The 19,492-nt window shown below is 32.0% G+C and overlaps 2 protein-coding genes across 3 annotated transcripts in view; one reads left to right on the plus strand and one right to left on the minus strand.

The window, feature by feature from the left end:
• LOC134707855 (uncharacterized) overlaps positions 1 to 19,492 on the plus strand; it is a 321,374-nt gene that overhangs the window by 75,738 nt on the left and 226,144 nt on the right. The window lies entirely within an intron of this gene.
• LOC134707852 (acetylcholinesterase-like) overlaps positions 1 to 19,492 on the minus strand; it is a 40,243-nt gene that overhangs the window by 5,652 nt on the left and 15,099 nt on the right. For both annotated transcript variants that reach the window (XM_063567950.1, XM_063567951.1), the window contains exons 2-3: positions 7,188 to 8,756; positions 315 to 517 (exon numbers count right to left, since the gene is read on the minus strand). In XM_063567950.1, coding sequence (XP_063424020.1) covers positions 315 to 517; positions 7,188 to 8,731 — 1,747 coding nt within the window. In that variant the 5' untranslated portion in view covers positions 8,732 to 8,756. The remainder of the gene's footprint in view (positions 1 to 314; positions 518 to 7,187; positions 8,757 to 19,492) is intronic.

A 19,492-nucleotide genomic window follows, 5' to 3' on the forward strand; every position in this document is an offset into this window, starting at 1 on the left:
TTCGAGAAGTTTCCAGTACATATGCTATTGTGTAATAAAAGTACTTAGCTTTATATAAATTGCGATAAAAATTCTAACTCAAAAACGATTTTTGACATAATCACTTGTTTGTGTTGTCAGTTGTTTAAACTGAAAATACATTTTTATTTGATTTTTATGATTTCGTTATAGTATTCAATTCGTTTTGCAATTAATAAAAATGGATCATCATTACTTTTCAAATACAGGTCCTTTATAAAAAAAAACCCACATATTTTAAATTTGCTACTAAACAAATTGTGTATGTTGATTTGTTTTATTTGTATTAGACTTACCCGTTTCCTTTACTAAATTTGGCAAGTATTCATTCCAGAACGCACAGTCTTGAATTTTAGGTCCAATTCCTATCGTATTCCTTTGTTCACGATCATGCACAATGTTCGTAGTAAGTCTGAGGTATTTACGTTCTTCTATCGTATAAACTGGCCATTCATCTAACATCACTATTTCACCGTCCACCTGCTCTTTGTTTGGATCCCTACAAGAATTCATGGACAGTAAATGATTTAGAAAACATCTAACACAATTTTGTTCAAATATTTATCAAATATCTTTCGTTTTCATAGGGTTTTTGTAGTATTTATAAGAAATTGTTGTGCTATGTTTGTGTGTATTATTTGTCAAAAAGTACGATTTAATAAAGCGAATTTGCTGAATAAAGTCCATATTTTTTGTTACTTTTGAAGCCCCAACTTTGAATCGTTGGTTAATTCGAAAACTTTATCAATACAGACATAATAGTTTTTGTTTTTCTAGCAAACAGTTTGACTGTCATTTGGTTGTGATAACAATAAATAGTCTTGGTACAATCAAAAACCTGATAATTGATTGTTCAAATAAGGCCTTCCAAAATAGTGGAATTAATTACTTTTGGAGGGTCAAAAACTCGTTGGAAGTACTTGATAAATTGCATGCTTATATTGGTGATTTTGAATCTATTTAAAATTCTGATTTTTCTACCCTATATACCAAATTGCCTCACATTCACATTAAGAAAAAATTCACAAACCTAATTAAATGGGCATTTAAAAAGTCAAAATGTGAATATATATGTTCAAAGTCTTTTAGGTCATTTTTTAGTAGCAATAAACAAAAAAACTATGTCAATTGGATATGCTTTGGTACTATATCTGCCCTTGAAATTTTACTAGATAACATTTGTGTTCGCTTTAGAGATTCCGTATATCGTCAGGTTATCGGAATCCCAATTGGAACTAACTTTGCACCACTAATTGAGGACCTGTTTTTGTATTGCTATGAGTTACAATTTATTACATGAATCAGCAAAGACCCATCGAAACAGCATCTGATACACAAATTTAATAATACTTTTAGATATTTTGATGATATTTTGTCTCTCAATAATGACGATTTTAGTATATATACAAAAGAATTTTACCCTGTTGAACTTACTCTAAATAAACCTAATACTAACAATGACCACTGCCCTTTCCTCGATCTATATCATTAACGGAAAGCTTAATACTAAAATTTATGATAAAAGAGATGATTTCTCATTTCCTATCGTTAATTATCCATTTTTAAATGGTTACGTTCCCTTGTCACCATCTTACGGTGTTTATATATCTCAACTTGTACGAATCGCTCGTGTATGTAACAATGTTTTAGAATTTAACGAGAGAAATTTATGTATTACTGAAAAAATTATTATACCAGGGTTTTCGATATCACAAACTAGTCAAAACATTTACTAAATTTTATCATCGGTATAAGGATATCATTCGTAAATATAGCTCAACATGCAGACTTTTTATACGTTCAGGTATTTCACATCCAATATATTATGGAAATATTCTTTATAAAGCACAAAAATGTCAGTATTCACATCAGAAGCTAACACAACCTTTAAATAGACTTGTCAAGAAGGGATATAGTTACGATACTGTTGTCAGGTCATTAAAGATTGCATATTTTGGCGTTAATACTGATTCACTTATAGGGTCTTTGCATCGAAACTAAACACATTTATTCAAAAACCAGTTGTTGGCATGACACGGGTTATGTTCTTCGCGTATATGTTATGATGGTATTATACTTAACCCCTCATGGGAAGGATTGTGCTTGATATTCATATGATGAAGACATAATCTTTCAATCAGTTTAATTAAAGTCTGGAGCTGGCATGTCAGTTAACTGCTAAAATTCTGATGTTATTTATGTATTATTTTCATTTTGTTTGTTTTCTTTGGTTACATCTTCTGACATCAGATTCGGACTTCTTTTGAACTGCATTTTGACGTGCGTATTGTTATGCGTTTACTTTTCTGCATTGGCTAGAGGTATAGTGGGAGGGTTGATATCTCATCAACATGTTTAACCCCGCCGCAATTTCGCGCCTGTCCCAAGTCAGAAAGCCTCTGGCGTTTGTTAGTCTTGTATTATTTTTAATTTTAGTTTCTTGTGTAAAATTTGGAGTTTAGTATGGCGTCCATTATCACTGAACTAGTATATATATTTGTTGAGGGGCCAGCTGAAAGACGCCTCAGGGTTCGGGAATTTCTCGCTGCATTGAAGACCTGTTGGTGACCCTCTGTTGTTGTCTTCTCTATGATCGGGTTGTTGTCTCTTTGACACCTATCCCATTTCCATTCTCAATTTTATTTAAATCTTTCCTTACACCTTACTCAAACCCCCCTATCACCTATGTTGATATAAACCAGCCATTCCTTTTTAATCTTACGCAATTCGATTGGACGAAATAGTATTCCTTCACCTTGACCCTCTTAACTGTTGAATGCATTTTAATATATATCAAAACACAAACAATAGTACACAACACACATCATAGAGCACATGATATCTTCTCTGTTTTCATCGGGATGGGAACTTAAACATTGAGAATCTTTGAGAAAAATTTAATCACCTTTGTCGACGTTTAACAATTATTATCATGTAGATATTGAATGATAATTGCAATATACATATGTCATGATTTAACTATATTAAAATCTGCTCATCTTGAAATTAAAGTCATAAGAAACCTCAAATAAAAAAAATTAATGCATATGTTTTTTATAACTCAATAAATAGTTTTCATTATAAAACTTATGTACATATATTTTTTTCTTAAGAAAATTCTTTAATTTATTCATATTAAGAAGAAGTTTACTTTATTTGAATTGCTTCCTTCCAGCAAGCAATTCCCCCGACATATTTTCCGTATGCAAGGTGACCTCAGTGTGACCCATCTCGTAAAAAAACGGTGACCACAATACGCATGGATGTCCTTAAAATAAACTATTATCTGAATTTACATGTTAAAAACGTGCTCAATTTCCATGCTTTTTTGTTTATTTTTCGTCAATTGTTGACAAACAGGTGACAATCGTTAAACTTCGGCTTCAAAACACGAACTTTAATTACCTGCCATATTTTCACAACTACACTGACCGATTGAAAAAAAAATTGACGATTATACGAAATTTACACACAAAAAATGATAAATTCGAGCACAGAAGACTAAGTTTATGATGTTTGTATGCATTGGTTCAAGAATTGGAAGAACATTATTTTTCACCGGTCACTCGTTTGTTATGACTTTAACCTTTGAAATATACTTATATCGTGTATCAGGTGTTAAGGTTTATGTACCCTTCTGTAGCCATTTTTGTACGAATTTTTCAAATCTCAATTGTATAAAAACTACAGATGATGAATGAATAATAGAGATAGGCCATTTAGTACATATTCCAAGGGGAAACTTGATGCAAAGCATTATATTTTACTGTTTCATTGGATTTGATAGAAAAAGAGGACTTTGTGGCAAATAAATCAAGATTTTTGTAGAAAATACACAGCCTTTAATACAGAGATTTTTGTTTTAAAATTTGAAACATAAATTACTCACTTGCTTTTCTATGATGTGCTAGTATTTATTTTTTACAAAAAGTTCTAAGCAACCTGTAAATTCCAAAACGCCTCGTGCTGAGTCACTAAAGTCGAGCGCACCCTAAAAGGTGTACTTGATTTTGACCATATTTATATTTGTTTTAACCAATAACTACATTTATAAACTTGTTTTAAGGAAATCAATGCTAGCACTGCATGCAATAATTATAGATTATCGTTGATCATCTCAACGAGATTGATTTTCTCGCTTGAGCTGGTACAGCGAAAGTGAGAAAAGCAATCGAGTTGAGATGATCAATGATAATCTGTTTATCGCTATTTTACCTATGACGACGTTGTCAATTTCATGTCAATTTCGTTAGCAACGCCACGTGGCCTCCTAAGTTTCTAGCGATAATTTTTCCATCTCCAGCGAGAAGCATGATATGAAAATTATCACAAAAAAAGATCAAAGGAAAAATGTACAAAATAGCGATTATACTATATCTATCATTTATCAAATTTCCAAATATGAGAGTAGAAGGATAAAGGCTGTGAATTTTCTATAAAAATCTTGATTTATTTGCCACAAAGTCCTCTTTTTCTATTAAATGCAATGGAACAGTAAAAAATAATGCTTTGCATCAAGTTTCCCCTTAGAATATGTACAAAATGGTCTATCTCTATTATTCATTATATCTGTAGTTTTGATACAATTGAAGTTTGAAAAATTCGTACAAAAATGGTTACAGAAGGGTACATAAACCTTAAAGCTGAACTTGTTAGACAACCAATAGAGAAATATATAAAAACACAAGCAATTCTTTATTGGGCTAGATTAAATACTGAAAACATAAACCTATTACTAAAAGAAAGTTATACATTAAGTAAACACTTTGATTCACAAGGAATTTATACTTGGTCCACTTTTATCAAAGATTCAACACAAGAAATGAATATTGATATACAAAAAGTAATGTCTTGTCAAAATATGGAACACTTTAACAAACTAAAGACTTGGATTAAGAATATTGCAAGCAAATGTTATTCAGAACTACTGGAAAATAAAATAAACAGTTTGAACGAAAATAGCAAACTTTTTCTTTACAAAAATATTAAAGTTAAACAAGACCAAGAATTTTATCTAAAATATCAAAATTTTGAAACTAGACGTTTATTTACAAAAATTAGAATTAGTGACCATAATTTGCTCATTAAAAAGGGCAGATATCTAAAAAAAAACAACCTAGAAACAATAGAACATGTCCAACTTGTAAAACCTTAGAAGATGAAAATCACTTTCTCCTCTAATGTCAAATTAATAATGTTTTACGTTTAAAAGCTGAGGACAGAGGAATCTTAGTTAGTTTTACTTGTATATATATAAATATGTGTGTGTTCCACTCAGTTATTTCATTGTTGTTACTTTTGTTTATGTCACAAGTATAATGTTACTTATATGACAAATAAAGATATTTTATTTTATATATTAAATATGTTTTATCTAAAACCATTTCGTCTTGCACATACATGTACAGGCTCTATTTGTCAGTGCTTTCTTTTTAAACAAGGAAAAATCGACATACAGAGGATTTTTACATATTGAAATAATGCATTCCTTAGATATTTTAGAAACTTTATAGGTCCTTTTTTCGATTTTTTGAAGGAACAAAATGTTCGAAGAAGTATCGAAACGAAATTAAGTAAATTGGTTCAACTTATATTTTTATATAAAAATCAATTTGATCAATTGAAGGCCAGATTCAACTAAAAAAAACCTGGATATAATAAAAACAAAAAAAGTAAATTGTATTATGGCTAAAAAATAAACGCTGGAAAAAAATACTAATTACAATTAAAAGACACACCACACAGGACAATAGTGTACACAAGAACGCCACCTAAAACCAGGTGAACCAAGATGCTCCAGAAAGGTACAAAATTTCTGGTTCACAAGTGCCACGATTCAACACATATCAAATCGTGCAATCAAGATTCGGCCAATAATTAAGTCCAAAGAAGTTAAAAAGTGCTCAAAAACATTAAACATCTTGAGATGTGAATAAAGTTAGCTGTATACAAACAATACATGGAAAAACAGGTAAATTGCAACTAAGAAAACAAAAACCCGCTGATGTTTTTATTATAAGTAAAAGCTTATCTCATCCGGACTTGGAAATGGTAGGCTTTTCGTTTCTGTGTGTCTAGTAATATCTAGACAACTTCTGGTGAGATTGAGTAGAATGCTTAATTAAGTGCGTTTCAACTAAATTATATCGTGAAATAACAGAAATGAAAGAGAAAAGAATATTATATTTGTTTTGTTCAATTTAAACTTCGAACAATATATATACATATGGATTATTGAATATTTCATAATCTGTCGGAATGTGCTTTCTATGAGTTCAATAGAGTAAAACTTGATAAATCAATACAAACTGTATAAAAATCAATCCTTTGACAAGTTTGGCTATTTCTATAGGTTTCTTTTGGTATTATAGTTCGCCAAGTAAACATCCCTGTCATTCAATTATGCCTTATAATTTGTACTAGAAAGATTATATAAATAAATTCCGATTCTTATCAATTCATTTGTTAAATGATGTTATTTGATTTCAGTTGTACCCCCCAAAAAGTAAAATTGTCAATATTGTCTTCAACAGCAATATGTAGCACGGAATAACATTTCGATTCATTTGAAATATATATACAAAAAATCGATACTGTTTTAAAGGCATTGCTATCAATTTTAGGTCAACATTGCTGCAAGTTTTGTTAATCTAAAATCGATTTTACATATATCCATATAGGTAAATCAATTTTTCCCAAATTAAGTTAAGAAGGGGGGTAGGGGGGTCAGCGAAAAAACTATGTGAATTAAGTTTTTTATCCTACATTGAACTTTTGATGTCGTCCCTAATATTGACCGGTGAGTGAAGTTATTGGCACTGTCTTTTTAATTACTGGCAACACCTACTTTTAAACTTGGAACAATGACTTGTTATTCATTTGATCCAAAACAAATTAGGATCAAGGTGAAAGGTAAAGGTCGTTTTTAAATTCGGAGTTTTTATCCATTCGTTTGATGTGTTTGATCTTTTGATTTTGCCATTTGATTGGAGACTTTCTGTTTTGAGTATTCCTCGGAGTACAGTTTTTTTTGTGTTTTACTTATTGTGATGCACGATCAAAATAATATTTACTGAATTTTTCTCATAAGCTTTCAGTTTGTGTGAATTACAACTTAGAGATACATCATTATGTAACTCTATGCTTATTATATAATATTCTATACCTACCCAGTTTTGGCAAAATTTGTCCAATATTTCATTAACTTTTTGCTAAACTTCTTCTCAATGTGACTGTAATTTTTTGATGGATTCAACGGTTCTCCAAAAACAAAGTTAATTTCATCCCCATGTAAAACTCCCATCCAGTTTGGCCAAAAATGTGCTGTTGATCTATGTTCAAAACGGTATTGATAGACTGGAACACCTGCTAACGCATATCGGTCAGCAAAATCTATAGTTGGGCACACAAAATTCATATCGCCAAATGCTTGATCTACTGATAATGCATTTAACTTTTGGTCATTAGGATTTTTCCACGGTGTATATTGAAATTTTATTGCCTCAACTCCAAAAGAATTAAGCGTTTTTGGATATTGTGGATAGTGTTGGAAAAAGTGACGAACACAGTCGAGAAACTGAGATCTGCTTAAATTTAAACTATCTGAAAAGTTAAGGGGGAAATACTCTGGTTTATCATACACAAGGAAATAATTCCCTTCATTTATGTTTGTCCCAATAAGTATTGGTGTTTTCTTGAAATGACGATTTATAAATGCCATTTTTGGTGATTCAGGAATTAAAACACCATCTATAACAGCTACGAATGGGAACTGATTAATGCCATGAGCTATTGTATGAGTAAAATCTTTTGCTGGAAACTGTGAACCATTTTTTTCTCGCAAACATTTCAGCGTCATCTTCACATCTTTTTGGGAACAATTAAAAGCTTTTGCTAGTTCTGTTGATCGGCGAAAAGCTTCCTTTTTAGTAACGGTAGCCCAAGTTGCTTGCGGTGCTCCACTTTGTAAAATTGCTCTCTGAAACTTGCCTCTGCTTAGAGGTGAAAGCATATGTATTCCTACTGACGCAGAACCGACACTTTCTCCAAATAATGTAACATTATGACTATTACCTCCAAAGTTATGTATATTTGTTTGGACCCATTCAATAGCTGCTAACTGATCAAATAATCCCGCATTCCCAGGAGCTTCTGAATCGCCAAACGATAAAAATCCCAGAGAACCTAGACGATATTGCATAGATACAACAATAATGTCGTTTTCGGCAGCTAAATATTTTGCATTATATACATCTAAGGCTGATGATCCGTAACTGAAAGAACCACCATAAATCCATATCATTACAGCTTTATTTTGAAATGGAGGATTTGACCGAGGTACCCATACATTTAGATATAAACAATCTTCGTCGACTGGAGTATTTGGATCCCACATCTGAGCTCCTTTAAAATTCTTAAACATAGAATCGTTTAAATAAATGCATGATTTAGGGAGATGAGTAGCGTCGAACACGTCAGGCCATTCGTCTGCTGGTAATGGGTGACGAAAACGAAGCTCACCAACTGGTGGTTTTGCATAGGGAATTCCATAAAAAGCATCTACGTGTTTGCCGTGGTGTACAGTGAGCCGTTTGCCTCGAACATATCCCTTGTTGGTTTGAATTATTGGACTGGTACCCAGAGTTGTTGAAACAGTTGATAGTATCGTCCATAGTATCGGTGTAACTACAGACGATATAAAATTCCCCTTCATGACATTACTCCACCAGAAGGTGTTTCTGTAAAATAAATAGAAAAAATGATAAAGAAATAAAAAAAATTACGAATAGTACACACTTTATTTACGTTTCTACCTTTTAGATATACTATGTAAGCAATTGGGTTTGATGAAAATTGACTTCTCTTTTTTGTCATCTTTCAATCCATGTGTGATAGAAAAGTATAAAAGGGTCCAGAGAAAAAAATCATTTTAAGCCGACAAATGATGAAATCAAAATTTAAATTTGCCTTTATAACAATCCATACTTAATGCAAACATTCTTTAAGTTCCTTATGCGCAACTGACATATTCAAAATGTTTGTCAAATTCTGTACAAACCTGTTTGCATTTCTATGATAACAATATTTATATTTGTAATTGCACTTCTTTGTAAAATGTTACACACAATGCACTTCTCACTATTTTCTCGCACTGTTGTTTTCTTGTCTTACTTCTATCATCAAGCTCATAATTTACCCAATTTATGATGCGAATTATTAGTGCCCACCATGAAATGTTTGTTACATTTCAGATCAAGGAAGTTATTTTTGCTATCTAATAGCTTTACCATTTCTCTTCGTAGCTATCCAAATGCTAATTTGTGAAATAGATTTCGTTTTTGACACAGTTTTCTGACAAACAGCCGATAACGAATATTTAATAAAGTAATTTGTTTATCAATTATTTTTCCACAAAAAATAATAAATGGTGATTTATTTGTCTTTCACATCAGAAACTGAAAATCGGAAGTTTACGCTAAAGACAAACAGCTCTAATTGACAAGAGATCGCGTTCTTTAGCGTTTCACTTCCAATCACAGTTGGAAAATGTCGTCTGCCTTGAGCGATAAGTTTCTACTTCAATGCATGATACAATATAACAAGGGTGATAACGGATCTATATTTACTAGCAATGGAGAAGAAATGATTGGTTTATTGACTCCGAGAGCTATAGCAATTGTATAGGTATCAACACATGTAAAACAAAAAAAATATATCAACACATTGATAATTGAAAATTAAAGATTAAACAAAGCAGATAATCAGCATAAAAAATTGATAAGTTCCTGCTTTTATTTTTTACCACATTCCGTACGAGATCGTTGTTTTGAGACATTGCAATTAACAACCAACAGGGTGACTATGATGATGCATGACTTATTCAAATCTAGTGGAAGGAATATTTAGGAAGAGAACATGTAAATATGATACGAATATGAACTCTTCTATGTACTATACCGACACAGTGAGCTGAATTTTACCGACGTCGATTTGTAGGAAGACCCGGACATATTTTTGTGACGCCGAGTCAATCGCTGTTTGATGTTAGTCCTAGATAATGTGTGGTTAGTTAGTGGATAAGCTGTAAATTCAGTTTTTTAAATTGATATCTAACCCACGACCTCAGGCTCTTGTGGTGAACATGCAATTTAGCCATTTTGATTAACGTACTAATTATAAAAATAGGTAGATGTGGTATGATTCTTAACATAAAGACAACTCTTCATCAGAGACTAATTGACATGTGGCGCGGCTTCAACACCCATGTCGTATAGCAAGTTATAAAAGACCCCCAAATGAAAATTGTTAAACAATTTAAACGGAAAAAAATAGCGACTTGATTAATGCACAAAAAAATAAACCAAAAACAAATATGATATACAACAACAAACTACAACAACTTAATTACAGTCTCATAACTAGGGACAGTCAAGTTAAGAATGTTGAGGAGTTGATATATAACTACTGTTTTACTTTATAAAGATGGCTTAACTGTATGCACATAACTCTTACGTCAAAATTGACTTACAACTTTGAATTTAAAAGAAGTTCGGTGGAGAATTACACTTTATAACAAAAGAGAACATTTTAAATGTGAACTTTCCATTTCTATGTAGCAATATATCATCCAAATGGACAATTGTAACTATACGAATCCCTGTCAAAGATTCTTATGAAGAAGAAGTTCTGTGTTTATGTTTATATTAGTTGTTTTTTTAAGCTTGGTGTCGATCGTTGAGTCAAGCCATTGTATAACTTTTGTTCATTGCTGAAGGTTATTTGATAACCTTAGTTCTGTAAAACAGGAGGATGAATACAGTTGTTGTATCAAAGCATGATCGTAGTTACCGAAAGCAAGAAGAAAGAAGTCAAAAGAAGGGCGAATATACCAGAGGGACATTCAAACTCATAATAAAAAAACAAACTGACACCGCCATAGCTAAGCATGGAAAGAGACGAAGAGAAAAACAGACGAACAATAGTACGTAAAACACAGCAAAGAACAAACATCTGCCAATACACCAACGCTGTACTTCTCAGTAGATGTCATACCACAACTTCATTTATGTTGTGGTTCATTAAAAGAGGGACGAAAGATACCAAAGGGACAGTCAAACTCATAAATCTAAAACAAACTGACAACGTCATGACTAAAAATGAAAAAGACAAACAGAAAAACAATAGTACACATGACACATCATAGAAAACTAAAGAATAAACAACACGAACCCTATTAAATTTCGCGGGTATATATATTTTTTAGATTGAGGAAAATAAACATTTTCAATGAATTTAAATTTCGTGTTTTTGCTAAAGTTTGCATAAGCCTTTAGAAAGTTTCGAATTCGTTGAATATTTTTGGGTTCACCTGTACCCATGAAATCCACGAACATTGGTATCTTACGAATACTACTGATTCCACAGTAGTACAGGAAAACAAGACATTGTGTTATTCCATGTATATTGTTATTATTTATAGATTATCGTTGATTATCTCAACGAGATTGATTTTCTCGCTTGAGCTGGTACAGCGAAAGTGAGAAAAGCAATCGAGTTGAGATGACCAATGATAATCTGTTTATCGCTATTTTACCTATGACGACGTTGTCAATTTCAATGTCAAGTTCGTTAGTAACGCCACGTGGCCTCCTTAGTTTCTAGCGATAATTTTTCCATCTCAGGCGAGAAGCATGATATGAAAATTATCACAAAAAAAGATCAAAGGAAAAATGCACAAAATAGCGATAATATTGAATAAACACTGTTTTGTTATATTCGGGATACGTCTGTTAGATATTCACAACACGACACCAATAACCAAAAAGATGTTAAGGGCTAACTCAATAGTCCTGAACATTAGAAATTGTCTGTACAATATTTCAAAATGTAAATAAAAATTTGACAAAATTTATAAAACGATGTGCCATAATTATTCAAATTATAGAAACAATGAAAAAAAATTTACTACATTACAAGGAAACAGTTTATCAGGCTCCAAACAGGACAGACACGATAACATGATCCGAGTTCACATTTTGTTTTGAGATTTCAACCATCTCCTTATCATTTTAAACAGGTGCATGAAAGTGCACGCACTAAAATTTAATACAAAAGACTATCGATGAAAAATATCTTACACAAAATTACACTAGATCTTAACACTTGATAAATTTTAAAGATCTACAATCTTTCAAAAATTCAGTTCAATATGCAGTATCAGTACTCCAAAACCAATATAACAAAATATTGTTTATATATTTTAAGTTTATTTACTCTTCATGTAATATTATAGTCCGTTTTTATCCGTTGATTACATTACAAACAAATCTATAGAGCAAACATTTGTCATCTGAATGTATAAGAAACACAGCCTTTTTTTATTTTGTAAAGTCTATTGAATTTCTTGACAACTAGACACTTTTGTTTGTTAAATGAATGGTGTTATTACAAGTTGTTAAGGAGATATGGCTTTGAAAACAAATACCAATAGCATATCAGCAGGTATCTGAAGGAAAATTCCCAATTCCAGCAGTTTCTAGACAAAGGAAGCCATAATCGCTGATGCTCATAGCGTTAATCTCTAAACTTCATAGTACGCTCGAGGAAGATGATTAATGGCGGTGTAGTAACGCGTCAATTACATCATTATTTAGATTGTCAGAACATTCAGTCAATTATCAACAATAAATATATCTCCTTCGATCTTCCAACATTTTTTTTTATCTTTAACGGTACGATACAATAAACGATTGTTAAGAACGAGTCTCATGAAACAGTTTTGTTCAAACACATATTTCGATTTTACCAAGAAAATGATAAATTTAAATTACACCATCGCTTAGTGGTAATGTTACATTACTACAGCTAAAATAAATTGAACAGAAGTCTCTTTAGTGAAATTATAATATTTGTATTTTTTTTTATGAGGGTAAAAGTAAGATCAAACAATTGTCAGATGTTAAAATATTGGAATTTGAAAATAAAGCGATAACATGCTAAAGACACTCGTCAAGATCCTTATGAAATCAATTAAATGTGGCATATTGTACAGATAATTTTACACTACTAGTATACCATTGTTACAAACTGTTAACAAAAAACGAAAATAAATGAAATGAAATGAGATAAATTACCAAAAGATTTTAATATGATTCTTATTTAAGTAAATATAGCTCCTCATACGGCCTTCAACAATGAGCAAATAAAGGCAACACTAGCATACCGCTGTTCAAAACTCATTTATCCATGGACAAAAAACAAAATCGGATTAAATATAAGAGGAGAACAACGACACAACACTAAAATGTAACTAAAATGTAACACACACAGAAACGAACCAAGCATCAGACAAAATCCAACGAGAATAACAAATATAACATCAAAACCAAAAACATGAATTTGGGATACACAAGTACCGTGACACGTCTTATCGCAATATGAATTTACACATAAAAAAAAAGAGAAAACAAACGACGCAAACGACGCAAAATGTAACACACACAGAAACGAACTATAATATAACAATGACCATATTCCTGACTTGGTACAGGACATTTTTAAAGGAAAAAATGGTGGGTTGGACCTGGTTTTGTGACATGCCAAACCTCCCTCTTTTATGGCCATGTGAAATATAACATCAAAATGACAACACAACACCATAGGACTACAATATAAATAAAGTGGAGAACACAATTGACAAAGAAACACACCAACAAAAGGCTACAAGTTCAAAAATTTAATACGCCAGAAGTGCATTTTGTCCACACAAGACATACTTTTGCCGCCCAGATACAAAAGTTTGAATGCCGAAACAAGTACAAAGTTGAACAGCATCGAGGACCAAAAGATCAAAAAAGTTGTGCCAAAAACGGGCAGGGTTTTCTGTAAGTGACAAGAACATCCCTATTATTTAGAATAATTTATATTTTTGCAAACAGTAAATTTCATAAAATGACTATACAAAAGATGTACATGATAAAACTGAAGTATTAACTAATTACAGGAAACAACTGACATAACCAGACATTTGCAATACAAAAAGTAGACACATTTGAATAAGTTTAAACTTCAACGCAAACCCATACCATATACTAGCAGTCAGTTTTATAATAGGCCCAAACATGAAAATATATGAAACCATTGAGACGGAAAAAACAATATCCAGATTCACGAGAAATCATAAGTTTAGGTATGAGATCTGCTGTGAAGTACAGCTGCTGATTATAGAGTGTAGAATTATATGTATCATATCAGAATCTTTAAAAGTTCTATAACATTGATTTCAATAATTGTAATTATGCTTAATTAAAATATATTATTTGTACTTGTGATTTTAATGATGCTTTTTTTCCTTCTATTTTTATAGTGATAAGGTCTTTTCTTGTCTTGTTTTAGTGGTCCTCTTTTAAGTGTATAGAATTAAGAAGTTGGGGTGTGCTTTCAAATGAGGCAAATGTCCACCAAAGAACAAAGGATGAAAATTTAAACTGCTATAGGTCAACAGCCTTGCACGTACGTTGGAATAATATCTATACAGCATAATCAGCTATGAAAGGTACAACCTGTAAAAATGTAACATCATTAAAAGCGAAAAATTACCAACAGCCTGATTTATGACAAAACTATAAACGAAAAGCAAATATGACATACAGCAAAAAACGACAAACACTGATTTACCGGTATATTGCTAGTTACATCCCAGCTCCTTTGTTTTAACAGGGGTGATCTGAGCCGGATCACCCCTACCAGATCACCCCAGTTAGAGTGTCTTTGCTATGCATGCTTTCCTTTGTTCTGTATCATTTTGGCGGGAATGTCAAATCCACTATAAAACTTTTAATGAATTATACGGAAAACACTATCTATCAAAATTCATGTAGAAAAAATCCAGTGAATATGCTGGGATTGGAACTCAAGACCTTTATCATATATAACCACGACTGATACCACTACACAAGGACGACTGGATACGAACTAATAGTAATTTGACATACTTAGAGGAAGCAAGCTCTTTTTATAAGTGGGGCGAGTTGTCAGACCTTTATTTAGTGGGGTTTAACCCTTTTTCGTTAATAAGTGAGTATTCAAACTGATTGCTTAATTTAATTTTACACTTTATCAAAAGTGGGGCGAGTCGAAAAACAAGATTGGGGCGTTTTTTTTTATAATAAAGTGGCGATATAGTGTGGGTCGGTTGGCAAGTGAAGCGAGTTGACATTGTTTGCTATCTACTCATCGTGTGTAGGGGGTCATAAATAGTGTAGATCATATAGTAATATCTAAAGTATATTGTAATGGTTGTGTGGCGTTCTAAACTAGAATGTATGAATTGTAAAGGTTTTTTCGTCTAATTTAAAACAGCTGGGATGTAAGAAAGTTATCCTACTCAGACTTGGTGTGTCAGTGTTAGATCACCATCTGGCCTACGGCAATCGGGGTGATCTTACATTGACACACCGCTTTCTTGTTGGATATCTATTAAGGTTCATGTGGACCCTTTGGCTAAAACGGTTGGTTTTTTTTTTTATCTCAAAATTTACTCTGAGTACAGACAAACCTATGCATCTGGAAACGTTTTAAGGCATAGCATGCCCTAGATAAATTTAATTCAAATGCATTGTATGATTTAGACAATTTATTACTTAACTGAAATTTATCGTGCACTTTTTTCGTCCCTGCAGAAGATGATGAATTTATCAAACAGTTGCATTTCCCTTGATATGGTCCACTCAGGTACACAGTTTAAATCACCAATTATTGTCAGGTATCTATTGTCCATCTATTGTTCATTTCATTTAATATCGCTCACTTCAATTATTCCCTGTGGGGAAGTTCTCAAACCTCTTTCCCAACTTAGTTTATTTTGTCACCTTCTGGAGGAATGAAAAACAAGTGCACGGCAAAATCCTGGTAAGTTTTTATTTTTCTTAAGCATAAAACATATTTGAAATTTATTTATCTAGGGCATGCTATACCTTTAAAAAAATTACAGATGCGCAGAATTGTCTGTACTCAGAGTAAATTTTGAGGTGAAAATACGGCCATTTTAGCCACAGGATCCATATGAACCTTAAGGAAAAGCACATATAAAATACGATAGGTTATAATGTGTTTGAGAACGGTCAATCCTCAGACATTGCTGTAAAAACACAACTGAAGAGAAAACTAATGAAAATGGCTTGAATCGTAAATCAGTACAACGCACACACACACAAGAAATAGAAATAAGTATTATTAAGATAAAAGACATAAAAACAATCGATTTCAGAGTACTATTAATTACGCAAATGAAGTTCAAAGTCAATTACAACTAGTACATATTTTTTTTATTCATTACTAGTGAAAATAACGCAAAACATAACAAAACACATTCCCCAAAACCGAGGTTCAAATAGGATAACGTGATACAGACATTTGACGCGATTAGGTAAATCCAGTTTTATGTGCACTAAAACCGTCTCTTTTGCTGCCTAAAAATTATGAAGTAAAAGTGTAGCACACTATGGAAACCTAGAGTCTTTAAACCAATAGGTTGGCAACTAACTAGAAAAAATCAGGTAAATTATTTTTTGAAATCTGAAACTCCCATTCTGATATAAACTTTTAGTTTAAACCTCGAATCTTTTCTGTATAATTAAACCAGTACATTTTATGTCGTATTGTAACCCTTGTACGAATTTTGTTTTAAGAATCTTATGATGTATATAATTACTTACTTGAACGGTTTGCCACAATATACTCATAAGTTGGTTACTTTTATTATCACACTTGCATCAACACAAAGTTTACTTATACATGGTTGCACATATTACTGACTTCTTAAAAACTTTCTAAACTTTACAGTCGATATCAGCAAATATAATTAATCTGGGTAAATTGAAATAAGATGGTCCTTATCATCCCACATTCTACGGGAGCTTTTAGAAGGCGGACTCTTGATAGTTCGTTAATTCAACAATTAAGACCACAGGCATGATGTATTAACTAATTCTGTGAAAAAAGATCTTGAATCAAATGGTCTGACGATTGTAGATGGCACTTGTCTCACTAATACTGACTGACTAATATTGATAATTCACTTCACAAAACTTGTTTGGTACATTGTTTTAGATTTTGTTCTGCTTTTCTTACTGGAAGACTTTCATCAACAGCTGTATGTACCTTAGTTAGCTTTCAGTTCTACCAAGCCAGTTTGACGCTGTTTAAAATTATGAGCCGTGAGATTTTCCTTGGTCAAGAATTGGGTATCCTATCGGTCGTGTGACTGAACAGGCTTTTTATTGTGTCTTTTAATTTAACGAAAAACATTAATATTAATGCCACAAAGTATAATGATGCAGTCAGATTTGTGTTTTAGCAGTAATAAATATTTTTGTTGTTTGAACAATGGAGAATCAGCAAAGGTTATGGCACAGAAATGTTGAGGGAGACTTAATGTTCTTAAAGGTATGGAATTGCCATTGAACTGATATAGATTATTCAATGAGAGAGAGTTACAAAATTATTTAGTCCACAATTGTATGAAAGAGATTCAAAAGGACATTTAAATTCATAGATCGAAGGTAAAGTGAAAATGCCATGACAAAAGACGGGAAAAAGACCAAGATACAAACAAAAGTATAAACAAGAATGTGTCCATAATACACGGATGCCCTAATCGCACTTTCATTTTCTGTGTTCAGTGGACCGTGAAATTGGGGGTCAGAACTCTAATTTGACATAAAAATTAGAAAGATCATATCATAAGGAGCCTGTAATTCAGTGGTTGTCGTTTGTTTGTGTGTTACATATTAGTTTTTCGTTCATTTTTTTATATAAATAAGGCAGTAAGTTTTCTCGTTTGAATTGTTTTACATTGTCATAACGGGGCCTTTTATAGCTGACTATGCGGTATGGGCTTTGCTCATTGTCCAAAGCTGTACGGTGACCGATAGTCGTTAATATCTGTGTCATTTTGGTCTCTTGTGTACAGTTGTCTCATTGGCAATCATACCACTTCTTCTTTTTTATATACTAAGTTTCAAGTTAATTAGACTATCACTTTATCAAAAACTACCTCGACCAAATTCTGTAACCTGAAGCGGTACAGACAAATGAACGCACAGACCTATCACCAGAAAACATAATGCCCATAAATTGTCTTTAATGTTATACTTCGTGGCTTTTTAATTGTCAGATGTTCTTACATTTTAGAAAATATAGCTTCTGTGGATTGTCATCGTTGACATTCATTGTGAAGATACGTATCGTACTCAACAATATAAATTACCTATTGTATATTCTTTTTTTTGTACTTCTTTGATATGGCGTTTATGAACAATTTGCAAACAAAACTAAAGCCACAGGCAATGATAAATCATCAAACTCTGGATATCAGGTTCTCCAGAAATGAAAGCAGATTTCACATGTACAAGCATTTTTTTTTTTATCAAAATAGTTAATATCGATCAAAATATTCAAATAACATATTTCTTTTTACTATAGATGCGGTTTTTCCGGGACTTATCAGAATTTATATTTCATACCTACAAACTACCAATGCAGCTTCATGGCAATTGTTGCAAACTATAAAAGGACACATGACCCTTACCACTGCTAAACTCTTGACAAATGTCTTTTTTTAGTGTAAGAGAAAAGGTAAACATTTACAACAATTCAATATACAATCGATTTTCGGGGTAGTAAAAAACTTAATTCAACAGGATGATCAATCTTAGGTATTTGTAAAACACCCATCAAACGTACAAGTGCCTGTTGTGTAAATTGGTTTAAAACGTACTGATATATCAATCAATACTTAATTATCAATGAGGAAGTAAATTAAATTCTTAATCCTCTGTCATTTTAGTTGCAAATACGGAATAAGTTATGTTTTTCATATGATTTTTATAACTAATATAACTAATATAAACTTATATTTAAATTGGTCACTCAGTTTAGTTTTTCAGATAATTTATCAATTGATTATTGACTTTTAACTGTCACTTATCAAACATGTCCATTAATATGAACAGGCCGAATTACCAGTTTTGTCGTGTTCCTTTTTTTTTTAAAATTTCAATTCTTACTTCATTTTACTGTGAAAGTAGTTATCAAAAGTACCAGGATTATAATTTATTACGCCAGACGCGCGTTTCGTCTACATAATACTCATCAGTGACGCTCATTACAAAATAGTTGTAAAGCCAAACAAGTACAAAGGTCAGGTGATACTCCACTTATAGGTTTAATCAACCAACTTCTAAATAGAAAATACTTGTACCAAGTAAAGAATATGACAGTGGTTATCCGTTCGTTTGGTGTGTCTGGGTTCATGCTTTAGTTACTAGTATTTGATTACGGACTTTCCGTTCTGAATTTTGCTCGGAGTTCGGAATAACTGTTATTTTACTTTTGATTAAATATTTTGAATAAATTTCCGACATACTGACTGAATATCGTTATACTACTGTTACATATATATACTCCAATGTCG

Source organism: Mytilus trossulus, chromosome 2 (assembly GCF_036588685.1).
Source record: "Mytilus trossulus isolate FHL-02 chromosome 2, PNRI_Mtr1.1.1.hap1, whole genome shotgun sequence".
Lineage (NCBI taxonomy): Eukaryota > Metazoa > Mollusca > Bivalvia > Mytilida > Mytilidae > Mytilus > Mytilus trossulus.